This window comes from Salmo salar, chromosome 11 (assembly GCF_965601325.2).
Source record: "Salmo salar chromosome 11, fSalSal1, whole genome shotgun sequence".
Classification (NCBI taxonomy): domain Eukaryota; kingdom Metazoa; phylum Chordata; class Actinopteri; order Salmoniformes; family Salmonidae; genus Salmo; species Salmo salar.
Genome location: NC_138301.1, coordinates 38,267,501 through 38,282,500, shown reverse-complemented (window position 1 = coordinate 38,282,500; position 15,000 = coordinate 38,267,501). Strand labels below are relative to the sequence as shown.

At 50.0% G+C, this 15,000-nt stretch overlaps 1 protein-coding gene across 2 annotated transcripts in view; it reads left to right on the top strand.

Annotated features, from left to right (window-relative positions):
• The window catches only part of LOC106591416 (A disintegrin and metalloproteinase with thrombospondin motifs 17), a 199,407-nt gene that overhangs the window by 9,453 nt on the left and 174,954 nt on the right, over positions 1-15,000 (top strand). For both annotated transcript variants that reach the window (XM_082957904.1, XM_082957903.1), the window contains exon 3: positions 1,085-1,274. In XM_082957904.1, the coding sequence (XP_082814030.1) occupies positions 1,085-1,274 (190 nt within the window). The remainder of the gene's footprint in view (positions 1-1,084; positions 1,275-15,000) is intronic.

Sequence of the window (15,000 nt, the reverse complement as noted above, 5' to 3'; positions counted from 1 at the left end):
TGAAAACCTGCTCCAGAGCACTCAGGACCTCAGACAGGGGTGAAGGTTCACCTTCCAACAGGACATCGAGCCTAAGCACACAGCCAAGACAATGCAGGAGTGGCTTCCGGACAAGTCTCTGAATGTTCTTGAGTGGCCCAGCCAGAGCCCGGACTTGAACCTAATCGAACATCTCTGGAGAGACCTGAAAAAGCTGTGCAACGACGCTCCTCATCCAACCTGACAGAGCTTGAGAGGATCTGCAGAGAAGAATGGGAGAAACTCCTCAAATACAGGTGTGCCAAGCTTGTAGCGTCATACCCAAGAAGACTCGAGGCTGTAATCGCTGCCAAAGGTGCTTCAACAAAGTACTGAGTAAAGGGTCTGAATACTTATGTAAATGTGATATTTCAGTTTTTTTTATTTATACATTTGCAAAAATGTATAAAAAACAGTTTTTGGTTTGTCATTATGGGGTATTGTGTGTATATTGATGAGGGGGAAAAAACGATTTAATACATTTTAGAATAAGGCTGTAACGTAACAAAATGTGGGAAAAAATCAGGGGGTCTGAATACTTTCAGAATGCACTGTATGTGAGGTTTTATGTGATGTTGGAGGTGCGTGTTGGTCAGTTTAGTTCAGAAAACGCTGCCCTCGTCAATCTGCCGCCATAAGCGGCCGACTAATCCTGCCTATTGAGCGGGCCGGCCATGTTTATACGTTGCAGTTTATTCACGTTTCACTGGACTATGTCAGTGGAGGCTTTGGGTAAGACTATAAGGTATTTGTTCCTATAAGGCCCTGCATGGTTTTGGCCAGGGGCTGGTTTTTGGTTGGGGTTGAGGTTGAGGGTATAGAGGTGGGGCTTGAGGCAGCTCTGGTCGGGGGGAAAGGGGAGGTGGCATGATGCAAACAACTATCTGGGATCTCGTGAGAGAAAACCAAGAGTTATGTTAAAAGCTGATCTAGCCTAAAAACATGAGGGGAGTATGAATGTTAACGGCTGTTCTTTTGCTCTCTGTCTCTCTCTCTCTCTCTCTCTCTCTCTCTCTCTCTCTCTCTCTCTCTCTCTCTCTCTCTCTCTCTCTCTCTCTCTCTTCAGACTGGACTGGTCTATACAGGAGAGGACAGTCTCTTCATCCAGCCGGTCAGCAGTTCTTCCAGCTCCTTCTCCGGGTTGCAGCACAGGGTGGTCCGACACCGACGCTCAGCCAAGACCAGCCCTCCTTCTGTCCCTCCCCCTGGATCCACAGCTGCAGACAAGCAGCCCAAGGACTGCGGCACCATTACAGGTGAGTGACAGAAAGGTTGAATGGTGGATAGTGGATATTGGATACCATTGGACCGCCACTGCCACTTTCGATTGATTTGGTGGATTTTGGAAGGGAAAGGAAAGGGGATAGGAGTGAGAGAGCGGGTCCTCCGTGTCTGTGAAGTGTGGCTGTACTTTGTCATTGTTTTAGTAACGATCAATCAATAGTCGAAGTGACAGCTGCATGTACATTAGATAACAGTCATGTTATGGTTGTGGTCTAATTGATTTTCAAAAGCTTCATTACCATACATGCAAGTTTATTAGGCCCTTTTGTAACTTCTATGCATAACTTATTCTAGTCAGTAGGGTTCAAATGTAATCAGAAGCTTTGAAGGAAGGAGAGAAGTAGTCCATTAGAAGCTTTGAAGGAAGGAGAGAAGTAGTCCATCAGAAGCTTTGAAGGAAGGAGAGAAGTAGTCCATTAGAAGCTTTGAAGGAAGGAGAGAAGTAGTCCATCAGAAGCTTTGAAGGAAGGAGAGAAGTAGTCCATTAGAAGCTTTGAAGGAAGGAGAGAAGTAGTCCATCAGAAGCTTTGAAGGAAGGAGAGAAGTAGTCCATCAGAAGCTTTGAAGGAAGGAGAGAAGTAGACCATCCATGCAGACTGTGTGATGGTCAATTGACTGAGTTGAATTGACGTGACCCCCTTGAAATGCCTCAGAGCATTAAAACCTTTTCCAAATTGAACATTAGAAGAAGACAAAAAGGATCCATCAAACCCATTTGGTGCGTCATCATAGTGGTCTCTGACTTGTGGTCAGACTCGCTCAGGTGGAACAAACTTAAACTTGCACCTTTTTTCAATGCTGAATTGAATGTCATTGAGAAAACAGCAAGGTGCCATAATACATTTTTTCGTAAACATCCTTTCTGAATTTTAAAATATTCCAAGAAGTTGTCGTATAGTTTTTCAAAAGTATCTGTAATCTGATTACAATATTTTTCGCTGGTGACGTAACTGACTACAGTTACAGTTCTTTTGTAATCAAATTACATGTAACTGACATGTAATCAGTTACTGCCCAACCCTTGACGCCATCTTCTTCCCCATGTCTTTGTGGTACAGTAGTTTAGTATTCAGGAGTCGTCCTGGTGTAGGTTTCATAAATCATGGGTTTCTGAGCAATATTTATAGCTCTCTTCACATTCTTTGATGTTTATTTAGCTTCAATCTGTTGGAGGGAGAGGCGTTTCAGGGCTGGCAGCTGGGCCTTGTTTTAATGTGCATTTCCACTCTTTAAACTCCTGTTGGGGCCTGCTCTGTCTGTCTGTCTCTGTCTGACTGTCTCTCTGTCTGCCTGTCGGTCTGTCTGTCTCTGTCGGTCTCTGTTTATTTTTCTCTTGCTTTTTTAATCTGTCTGCGCTTTTTTTTCTCTGTCTTTTTCTCTCTCAATTCAATTTCAATTCAATTTCAATTTAAGGGACTTTATTGGCATGGGAAACATATGTTTACATTGCCAATGCAAGTAAAATAGATATTAAACAAAAGTGAAATAGACCAGAAAAAGTTTTACATTACACTCACAAAAGTTTGGCTCACAGAGCATCGACCGGCCTTCAGAACTACAGTGCAAAACATTACATTCTTGAATGTATAGTGTATTTTGGTCCCAATGTCTCATGAGTTTTAAATATTTTAAGGAATGTTAAATGAATGTGTACATGAAGTGTATACAAAAATATACAGTTGAAGTCAGAAGTTTACATACACTTAGGTTGGAGTCATTAAAACTCGTTTTTCAACCACTCCACATATTTCTTGTTAACAAACTATAGTTTTGGCAAGTCGGTGAGGACATCTACTTTGTGCATGACACAAGTCATTTTCCCAACAATTGTTTACAGTGTAAGGGCTGTCGTCGGAAGAAGACCAAAATGCAGCGGAGTTAGTGTTCGTCATATATTTAATTACGGCAAGAACACTATACAATACAAAACAATAAACAGACAACCAAAACAGTCCTGTCACGTTTATCACAGTAACATGAACAGGAGCAATTACCCACAAAACCCCAACGGAAAAACATGCACTTATGTGTGACTCCCAATCAACAACAACGAACTTCAGCTGTGCCTGATTTGGGAGCCACACACGGCCCAAAACAAAGAAATACAAACACATAGAAACAGAACATAGAACGCCCACCCAATGTAACACCCTGGCCTAGCCAAAATAAAGAACAAAAAACCCCTCTCTATGGCCAGGGCATTACAGTACCCCCCCCAAGGTGCGGACTCCGGCCGCAAAACCTGACACTGAAGGGGAGGGTCTGGGTGGGCCCTCTTACGGCGGCGGCTCAGGTTCTGCCCCACCCTTGGCGTCGCCCTCTTAGGTGGCGCACCTGGCCGCGCCGAAGGTCTGGCGGGCGACCCTGGCTTCGCCCGGCTGGCGGGCGACCCTTGTTGCGCCCGGCTGGCGGGCGGCGCTTTCTGCGCCCGGCTGGCGGGCGGCGATGGCTGCGCCCGGCTGGCTGACGACCCTGGCTGCGCCCGGCTGGCGGGTGTCCCTTGCTGCGCCTGGCTGGCGGGCGGCGATGGCTGATCCGGGCAGATGGGCCACTCCGGCTGATCCGGGCAGACAGGCCACTCCGGCAGATCCGGGCAGAGGACAGGCGGGCCACTCCGGCAGATCCGGCACGGCGGGCCCCTCCGGCAGATCCGGCACGGCGGGCCACTCCGGCAGATCCGGCACGGCGGGCCACTCCGACAGATCCGTCACGGCGGGCCACTCCGGCAGATCCGGCACGGCGGGCCATTCCGGCAGATCCGGCACGGATTCACCAGGCTGGGGAGACATGAGGGAGGCCTGGCTCTGGGCGCAGGCCCTGGACTCACCAGGCTGGGGAGACCAGCTGGAGGCCTGGTCTGAGGAGGCGGCACAGGAGAGACCAGGGTGGAGGGATCCACCGGAGGACTGGTCCTTGGAGGAGGCACAGGCTTGACCAGGATGAGGAGACCCACTGGAGGACTGGTCCGTGGAGGAGGCACGGGCTTGACCAGGATAGGGAGACCCACTGGAGGACTGGTCCGTGGAGGAAGCACGGGCTTGACCAGGATGGGGAGACCCACTGGAGGACTGGTCCGTGGAGGAGGCACGGGCTTGACCAGGATGGGAAGACATGCAGGAGGCCTGGTTCTGGGCGTAGGCACAGGACGTGCAGGGCTGGGAAGACATGCAGGAGGCCTGTTTCTGGGCGCAGGCACAGTCTTCACCAGACAACCAGCACGCACCTCAGGACGAGTATGGAGAGCTGCCTCAGGTGACATCATTTCCACGACACGCTCCGTAGGGCGAATGCCGTGCCTTATGCACCAAACTAGCAGCTCTCTCATCTCTCTCTCCTTTAATTTCCCCATGAACTCCTTCACAGTCTCTGCCTCGTACCCCTCGCTCACATCCAATGTCAACCCGACTGGCTCTGGTTCCGACCTCGGCTCCGCCGACTGTCCCGTGTGCCCCCCCCAATTTTTTTTATTGGGTCTGCCTCTCGTGCTCGTTGCGCTCTCTCTCCTCATAATATCGCCTCTCCGCTCTCGCCGCTTCAATCTCCCACTGCGGGAGGCGATACTCCCCAGCCTGAGTCCATGGTCCCTCTCCGTCCAGTATCTGTTCCCATGTCCACGAGTTCATCAAGCTGTTCTCCTGTTGCTCCTTCCTCCTCCGCTGCTTGGTCCTGGTTTGGTGGGTAATTCTGTAAGGGCTGTCGTCGGAAGAAGACCAAAATGCAGCGGAGTTAGTGTTCGTCATATATTTAATTACGGCAAGAACACTATACAATACAAAACAATAAACAGACAACCAAAACAGTCCTGTCACGTTTATCACAGTAACACGAACAGAAACAATTACCCACAAAACCCCAACGGAAAAAGATGCACTTATGTGTGACTCCCAATCAACAACAACGAACTTCAGCTGTGCCTGATTTGGGAGCCACACACGGCCCAAAACAAAGAAATACAAACACATAGAAACAGAACATAGAACGCCCACCCAATGTAACACCCTGGCCTAGCCAAAATAAAGAACAAAAAACCCCTCTCTATGGCCAGGGCGTTACATACAGACAGATTATTTCACTTATAATTCACTGTATCACAATTCCAGTGAGTCAGAAGTTTACAAACACTAAGTTGACTGTGCCTTTAAACAGCTTGGAAAATTCGAGAAAATGATGTCATGGCTTTAGAAGCTTCTGACAGGCTAATTGACATCATTTGAGTCAATTGGAGGTGTACCTGTGGATGTATTTCAAGGCCTACCTTCAAACTCAGTGCCTCTTTGCTTGACATCATGGGAAAATCAAAAGAAATCAGCCAAGATCTCAGAAAGAAAATTGTAGACCTCCACAAGTCTGGTTAATCCTTGGGAGCAATTTCCAAACGCCTGAAGGTACCATGTTCATCTGTATAAACAATACTATGCAAGTATAAACACCATGGGACCACGCAGCCGTCATACCGCTCAGGAAGGAGATGCGTTCTGTCTCCTAGAGATGAACGTACTTTGGTGTGAAAAGTGCAAATCAATCCCAGAATAACAGCAAAGGACCTTGTGAAGATGCTGGAGGAAACAGGTAGAAAAGTATCTATATCCACAGTAAAACAAGTCCTATATCGACATAACCTGAAAGGCCGCTCAGCAAGGAAGAAGCCACTGCTCCAAAACCACCATAAAAAAGCCAGACTACGTTTTGCAACTGCACATGGGGACAAAGATCGTACTTTTTGGAGAAATGTCCTCTGGTCTGATGAAACAAAAATAAAACAGTTTGGCCATGATGACCATTGTTATGTTTGGAGGAAAAAGGGGGATGCGTGCAAGGCGAAGAACACCATCCCAACCGTGAAGCACGGGGGTGGCAGCATCATGTTGTGGGGGTGCTTTGCTGCCTGAGGGACTGGAGCACTTCACAAAATAGATGGCATCATGAGGGATTATGTGGATATATTGAAGCAACATCTCAAGACATCAGTCAGGAAGTTTCAAGCTTGGTCGCAAATGGGTCTTCCAAATACTAATTGAGTGTATGTAAATACTAATTGAGTGTATGTAAACTTCTGACCAACTGGGAATGTGATGAAAACATTTAAAGCTGAAATAAATCATTCTCTCTACTATTATTCAGACATTTCACATTCTTCAAAGAAAGTGGTAATCCTAACTGACCTAAGACAGGGAATTGGTACTAGGATTAAATGTCAGGAATTGTGAAAAACTGAGTTTAAATGTATTTGGCTAAGGTGTATTTAAACTTCCCACTTCAACTGTATATATTAATTAGATTATTTTTTTGTATTGTTTTTGGATGCTGCGTTGTTGGATTTGTAGTGTTTTTGGATGCTGCGTTGTTGGATTTGTAGTGTTTTTGGAGGCTGCATAGTTGGATGTTGTAACGGGTTGGCAGTCGTGGTGAAGGAATGAGGCACAGGAAGCAGCGAGCACAGGGTAGTGGCGTATTTAATTTACACTAACACAAAACAAATACTCCCAAACACAGGGGAGAAAATACACACGGCGTAAAATAGCGCCGACACGAACATGAGCCGTCACTATCGTAATAATCCCGCACAACACGGAAGCGGACCAGCTAACATAAATAGCCCCGCTAATTAACCAAACTAACACATGTGCACAAAACCAAAAAGAAGGGAAAACCAAAAAAGGAAATCAGTGGTAGCTAATAGGCCGGTGACGACGACCGCCGAGCGCCACCCGAGCAGGAGGGGGCGCCACCGTCGGTGGGAATTGTGACAGTACCCCCCTCCTGACGTGCGGCTCCCGCAGCGCGCCGACACCGGCCTCGAGGACGACCCGGAGGGTGAGGCGCAGGGCAATCCGGACGGAGGCGATGAAAATCCTTCAACATGGATGGGTCCAAGACGTCCTCCGCCGGCACCCAGCACCTCTCCTCCGGGCCGTACCCCTCCCAGTCCACGAGGTACTGCAGGCCCCTCGCCCGGCGTCTCGAGTCCAGAATGGCCCGTATGCTGTACGCCGGGGACCCCCCGATGTCCAGAAGGGGTGGAGGGACCTCCGGCACCTCACCTTCCTGCAGGGGACCAGCTACCACCGGCCTGAGGAGAGACACATGAAACGAGGGGTTAATACGGTAATAGGAAGGGAGTTGTAACCGATAACACACCTCGTTTATCCTCCTCAGGACTTTAAAGGGCCCCACACACTGCGGCCCCAGCTTCCGGCAGGGCACGCGGAGGGGCAGGTTCCGGGTCGAGAGCCAGACCCTGTCTCCCGGTACGAACACGGGTGCCTCACTGCGGTGGCGATCAGCACTCCTCTTCTGCCGTCCACTGGCCTCCTTCAGGGAGTCCTGGACGGCTCTCCAGGTCTCCTTGGAGTGCTGTACCCAGTCCTCCACCGCAGGAGCCTCGGTCTGGCTCCGGTGCCATGGTGCCAGGACCGGCTGGTAACCCAAAACACACTGAAAGGGTGACATGTTAGTAGAGGAGTGGCGAAGTGAGTTCTGGGCTAACTCAGCCCAGGGAATGTACCTCGCCCACTCCTCTGGCCGGTCCTGGCAATACGACCTCAGAAACCTGCCCACCTCCTAGTTCATCCTCTCCGCCTGCCCATTGCTCTCGGGGTGAAAACTGGAGGTCAAACTGACCGAGACACCCAGCTGCTCCATAAACGCCCTCCAGACCCTGGATGTGAACTGGGAACCTCGATCAGAGACAATGTCCTCCGGCACCCCGTAGTGCCGAAAGACGTGGGTAAATAGGGCCTCCGCAGTCTGCAGGGCCGTAGGGAGACCGGGCAACGGGAGGAGACGGCAGGACTTAGAGAACCGATCCACAACCACCAGAATCGCAGTGTTCCCCTGAGAGGGGGGAAGATCTGTCAAGAAATCTATAGACAGGTGCGACCATGGCCGTTGTGGAATGGGGAGGGGCTGTAACTTCCCTCTCGGTGTGTGCCCAGAGCCTTACTCTGGGCACACACCGAACAGAAAGAGACATAGAACCTCACGTCCTTAGCCAAGGTGGGCCACCAGTACTGCCCCCTGAGACTCCGCACTGTCCTCGCCACACCAGGATGACCCGCAGTAGGTAGCGTGTGTGCCCATCGAATCAATCAATCACGAACACCGAGCGGCACATACATGCGACCCACGGGAACCTGCGCAGGCGCAGGTTCCAACACTAATGCCCGCTCGATGTCCGCGTCCACCTCCCATACCACCGGTGCCACCAGCCTCGACGCTGGAATGATGGGAGTTGGATCGATGGGCCGGTCCTCCGTGTCATAGAGACGGGACAGCACGTCGGCTCTAGTGTTAAGGGAACCCGGTCTATAGGAGATAGTGAACCTAAACCGGGCGAAGAACATGGCCCACCTTGCCTGACGTGGATTCAGTCTCCTCGCTGCCCGGATGTACTCCAGGTTTCGGTGGTCGGTCCAGATGAGAAAGGGGTGTTTAGCCCCCTCAAGCCAGTGCCGCCACACCCTCAAAGCTTTTACCACCGCTAGCAACTCCCTGTCCCCCACATCATAGTTACGCTCCGCCGAACTGAGCTTCTTCGAAAAGAAAGCGCAGGGGCGGAGTTTCGATGGCGTACCCGAGCGCTGTGATAACACGGCACCCACCCCAGCCTCGGATGCGTCCACCTCCACTATGAATGCTAGAGACGGGTCCGGGTGCGCCAACACGGGTGCGTCGGTGAACAGCGTCTTCAACTTCTTGAAGGCTCCGTCCGCCTCCGTCGACCATCGCAAACGCACCGGCCCCCCCTTCAGCAGTGAGGTAATGGGAGCCGCTACCTGGCCAAAACCCCGGATAAACCTCCGGTAGTAATTGTCAAAGCCTAAGAACCGCTGCACTTCCTTCACCGTGGTTGGAGTCGGCCAATTACGCACGGCCTTAACGCGGTCACACTCCATCACCACCCCCGTGGTGGAAATGCGATAACCCAGAAAGGAAACGGCTCGTTTGGAAAACACACATTTCTCAGCCTTAACGTATAGGTCATGCTCCAGCAGTCTACCAAGCACCTTGCGCACCAGGGACACATGCGCGGAGCGGGTGGCGGAATATATCAGAATGTCATCGATATAGACAATCACGCCCTGCCCATGCAGGTCCCTGAGAATCTCGTCAACAAAGGATTGAAAGACGGCTGGAGCATTTTTCAACCCATACGGCATGACGAGGTACTCATAATGGCCCGAGCGGTTTTCCACTCGTCTCCCTTCTTGATACGCACCAGGTTATATGCGCTCCTGAGATCCAGTTTTGTGAAGAACTTTGCTCCGTGAAATGATTCCACCGCCGTAGCGATGAGAGGTAGTGGGTAACTAAACCCCACCGTGATAGCGTTTAGAGCTCTGTAATCAATGCACGGACACAGACCTCCCTCCTTTTTCTTCACAAAAAAGAAACTCGAGGAGGCGGGTAAGATGGAGGGCCGAATGTACCCCTGTCCCAGGGATTCTGTGACATATGTCTCCATAGCCGCCGTCTCGTCCTGTGACAAGGGGTACACGTGACTCTTGGGAAGCACAGCGTTAACCTGGAGATCTATCGCACAATCCCCCTGTCGATGGGGTGGTAATTTAGTCGCCCTCTTTTTACAGAAGGCGATCGCCAAATCGGCGTACTCAGGGGGAATGCGCACGGTGGACACCTGGTCTGGACTCTCCACCGACGTGGCACCTATGGAAACTCCTAGACACCTCCCTGAACACTCCTCTGACCACCCCTGGAGAACCCCCTGTTTCCACAAAATACGGGGATTGTGACCAGCCAGCCAGGGGACCCCCAGCACCACCGGAAACGCCGGCGAATCAATAAGGAAAAAACGAATGCGTTCCTTATGATACCCCTGCGTTACCATGTCCAGTGGCACCGTAGACTCCCTGACTAGCCCTTACCCTAATGGTCGGCTATCTAGGGAGTGCACGGGGAAGGGGGGATCTATCGGCACCCGCGGAATGCCCAGCTTAATGGCAAGTCCACGATCCATAAAGTTCCCAGCTGCGCCTGAATCGACTAGCGCCCTATGCTGGGAAGAGGGAAAACATTTAGAAAACAAAACAGGTAAGAACATGTGACCAACAGGGGGTTCTGGGTGAATCTGGTGCTGACTCACCTGGGGTGACCGAGAAGTGTTCTGCCTGCCCTCTCGACTCCCAGACTGGCTCCTCCAGCACCGGTCGGCCGTGTGTCCTCTCCGACCACAGCTGGTGCAGGAGGAGCCAGCTCCTCCGGTGCCCCTTGGTACGGCCCCCCTGCCTCCATAGGGGTAGGGGCGGGGGTGCGCGGAGGTGGAACGGGCAGGACCCTCTCCGAACGCCCGCGGGCAGCCAGCAAACCAAAAAACTATACATACCTCGGCCTAAACATCTGCGCCATAGGTAACTTCCACAAAGCTGTGTACGAGATGAGAGACAAGGCAAGCAGGACCTTCTATGCCATTAAAAGGAACATCAAATTCGACGTAGCAATTAGGATCTGGCTAAAAATACTGGAATCAGTTATAAAACCCATTGCCCTTTATGGTTGTGAGGTCTGGGGTCCGCTCACCAACCAAGAATTCACCAAACTGAGACTCTGCATGCAGAATTCTGCAAAAATATCCTCTGTGTACAACGTAAAATACCAAATAATGCATGCAGAGCAGAATTAGGCTGACACTGCAAATGATCAAAATCCAGAAAAGAGCCGTTAAATTCTACAACCACCTAAAAGGAAGCGATTCCCAAACCTTCCACAACAAAATCACCTACAGAGAGATAAACCTGGAGAAGAGTCCCCTAAGCAAGCTGATCCTGGGGCTCTGTTCACAAACAAACACACCTCACAGAGCCCCAGGACAGCAACACAATTAGACCCAACAAAATCACGAGATTACAACAAGATAATTACATGACACATTGGAAAGAATTAACAAAAAAACAGAGAGTACATAGTGGCAGAATACCTGAGCACTGTGACTGACCCAAAATAAAGGAAAGCTTTGACTATGTACAGACTCAGTGAGCATAGCCTTGCTATTGAGAAAGGTGGAATGAGGTGGTGGAAACTGAAGTGCCAAATTTATGACCATATTAGAGACCATATTAGAGACACTTATTTCCCTCAGATTACACAGACCCACAAATAATTTGAAAACAAACCCAATTTTGATAAACTCCTATTTCTGTTGGGTGAAAGACTGCAGTGTGCCATCACAGCAGCAAGATTTGTGACCTGTTGTCACGTCCTGACCAGTAAAGGGGTCATTTGTAATTGTAGTATGGTCAGGGCGTGGCAGGGGGTGTTTGTTTTGTGTGTTTTGGGATTTTTTGGTTCTTGGGGATTTTGGTTCTAGTTTTCTATTTCTATGTTTTCTTTTTTCTATGTGTGGCCAAGTATGGCTTCCAATCAGAGGCAGGTTTCTTTCGTTGTCTCTGATTGGAAGCCATACTTAGGCAGCCTGTTTTTTCCTTTGGGTTTGTGGGTGGTTGTTTTCTGTATAGCCTGTGTGCCTTATGGAAGTGTTTCGTCGTCTGTTTATTTTGTTTTGAGTGTTCTTTCTAAATAAAGAAGAAAGATGAGCACTATACCTGCATTTTGGTCACCGTTCATCGACGCCTCTGACAGAACCACCCACCAGAAGAAGACCAAGCAGCGGAATAAGGAGCAGCAGGAGAAGTATTTGGAGTCATGGACGTGGGTTGAGATCCTCGATGGCAAGGGTCCATGGAGCCAGGCTGGGGAGTACCAGCGATCGAAGGAGGAGCTGGAGGAAGCAAAGAGGGAACGACGGAGGTACGAGGCGTTGTATCCTATTCAGGAGGTGAGGAGGCAACCCCAAAAATATTTTTTTGGGTGGGGCATAAGGGGAGTGTTGCTAACTTCCCGGGCTATACGGAGGGAGCCATGGAGGAAACCAGAGCCGGTCGAGGAGTCAAGAGCGGATGACGACGCTGGATTCCGGAGAAAAGGACTGGTGGAGAGCGCACAACGGAGCAGACACACAGAGGGAGGAGCTAGGCAGCATGGAGGTATGCGCACTATGTCGCCCATAAGCACTCAGAGCCCGGTGCGGTCGATACAGGCTCCACAACTTTGTCGTGCGACAGCTAGCCGGCAGCCACTAAAAAGTGCGCCGGCGCAGCGTATCTGACCTCCAGTGCGGCTCCTCGGCCTAGGATATCCCACACCTGCTCCATGCACGATACCCTGCATTCCCCAGCACAGCCCAGTTCGTCCTGTGCCAGCGCTTCGCCCTTGCCGGGCTAGAGTGAGCATTGAGCCAGGATGGGTCATGCTGGCTGTAAGTGTCAGACCTCCAGGGAGAATCCTGGGCCCAGGATATCCTACGCCTGCTCCAGGTACGGTGCCCCTCATTCCCCAGCACAGCCCAGTTCGCCCTGTGCCAGCGCTACGCCCGTGCCGGGCTACAGGGACCATCCAGCCAGGATGGAGTGTGCCAGCCCTGAGCTCCAGACCTCCGGTGCGCCTCCACAGCCCAGTGTGCCTCCTGCCTGCTCTGCGCACCCAGTCTCCTGTAAGTCTTCCCACTCCGGGGAGACCGGTCCCAGCTCCACGCAGGAAGCCTCCAGTGACGCTCCTCAGCCCGGAGCCTCCAGTGACGCTCCTCAGCCCGGAGCCTCCAGCGACGCTCCTCAGCCCGGAGCCTCCAGCGACGCTCCTCAGCCCGGAGCCTCCAGTGACGCTCCTCAGCCCGGAGCCTCCAGCGACGCTCCTCAGCCCGGAGCCTCCAGCGACGCTCCTCAGCTCAGAGTCTCTAGCGACGCTCCTCAGCCCGGAGCCCCCAGCGACGCTCCTCAGCCCGGAGCCTCCAGCGAAGCTCTCCAGTCAGGAGCCTCCAGCGACGCCCTCCAGTCAGGAGCCTCCAGCGACGCTCCCCAGTCAGGAGCCTTCAGCGACGCTCCTCAGCCCGGAGTCTTCTGAACGGGAGCTACGCCCAGAGCCAGAGCCACCTCCGTAATGGGAGGATTGGCGAAGGGGGGTTGTAGCACAGGAACCGTCGTTGACGGTGGCCACCCTCCCTTCCCTCCCTTTAGGTTTGGGGTTGGTTTTGTGGGGTTTTTTGTTTTGGAGGGGGTACTGTCACGTCCTGACCAGTAAAGGGGTCATTTGTAATTGTAGTATGGTCAGGTCGTGACAGGGGGTGTTTGTTTTGTGTGTTTTTTGGTTCTAGGGGATTTTGGTTCTAGTTTTCTATTTCTATGTTTTCGTTTTCTATGTGTGGCCAAGTATGGCTTCCAATCAGAGGCAGGTGTCTTTCGTTGTCTCTGATTGGAAGCCATACTTAGGCAGCCTGTTTTTTCCTTTGGGTTTGTGGGTGGTTGTTTTCTGTATAGCCTGTGTGCCTTATGGAACTGTTTTGTTGTCTGTTTATTTTGTTTTGAGTGTTCTTTCTAAATAAAGAAGAAAGATGAGCACTATACCCGCTGCATTTTGGTCACCGTTCATCGACGACTCTGACACCTGTTGCCACAAGAAAAGGGCAACCAGTGAAGAACAAACACCATTGTAAATACAACCATTATTTATGTTTATTATTTTCCCTTTTCTACATTAACTATTTGCTCATCGCTACAACACTGTATATAGACATAATATGACATTTGAAATGTCTTTATTCTTTTGGAATTTGTGTGAGTGTAATAGTTACTGTTCACTTTTTATTGTTTATCCTGTTGGGGCTAGGGGGCAGTATTTTCACGGCCGGATAAAAAAACATACCCGAGTTAAACTGGTTACTACTCTTGCCCAGAAACAAGAATATGCATATAATTAGTAGATTTGGATAGAAAACACTCTAAAGTTTCTAAAACTGTTTGAATTGTGTCTGTGAGTATAACAGAACTCATATGGCAGGCAAAAACCTGAGAAGATTCCAGGCAGGAAGTGGCCTGTCTGACAATTTGTAGTCCTTCTGTTGTATCTCTATCGAAATTACAGCATCTGTGCTGTTATGTGACACTTTCTAAGGCTTCCATTGGCTCTCTAAAGCCCTCAGAAAGCGGAATGACGTGTCTCCTGTCTCTGGGCAAAGTACAGCAGCAGAGTTTGTAAGTGGCCTTCCTGGGGACAGTGACACTGGAAATGCGCGTTAACGAGACTTCTCCATTTTTTTCTTTCAGTCTTTGAATGAATACAACGTTATCCGGTTGGAATATTATTGCTATTTTACGAGAAAAATAGCATAAAAATTGATTTTAAACAGCGTTTGACATGCTTCTAAGTACGGTAATGGAATATTTTGCATTTTTTTGCCACGAAATGCGCTCGTGCGTTACCCTTCGGATAGTGACCTGAACGCACGAACAAAACGGAGGTATTTGGATATAACTATGGATTATTTGGAACAAAAACAACATTTGTTGTTGAAGTAGAAGTCCTGGGAGTGCATTCTGACGAAGAACAGCAAAGGTAATCCATTTTTTCTAATAGTAATTCTGAGTTTAGGTTGTCCCAAACTTGGTGGGTGTCAAATTAGCTAGCCGTGATGGCTGAGCTATGTACTCAGAATATTGCAAAATGTGCTTTCGCCGAAAAGCTATTTTAAAATCTGACATAGCATTTGCATAAAGGAGTTCTGTATCTATAATTCTTAAAATAATTGTTATGTATTTTGTCAACGTTTATCATGAGTAATTTAGTAAATTCACCGGAAGTTTTCGGTGGGTATGCTAGTTCTGAACATCACATGCTAATGTAAAAAGCTGG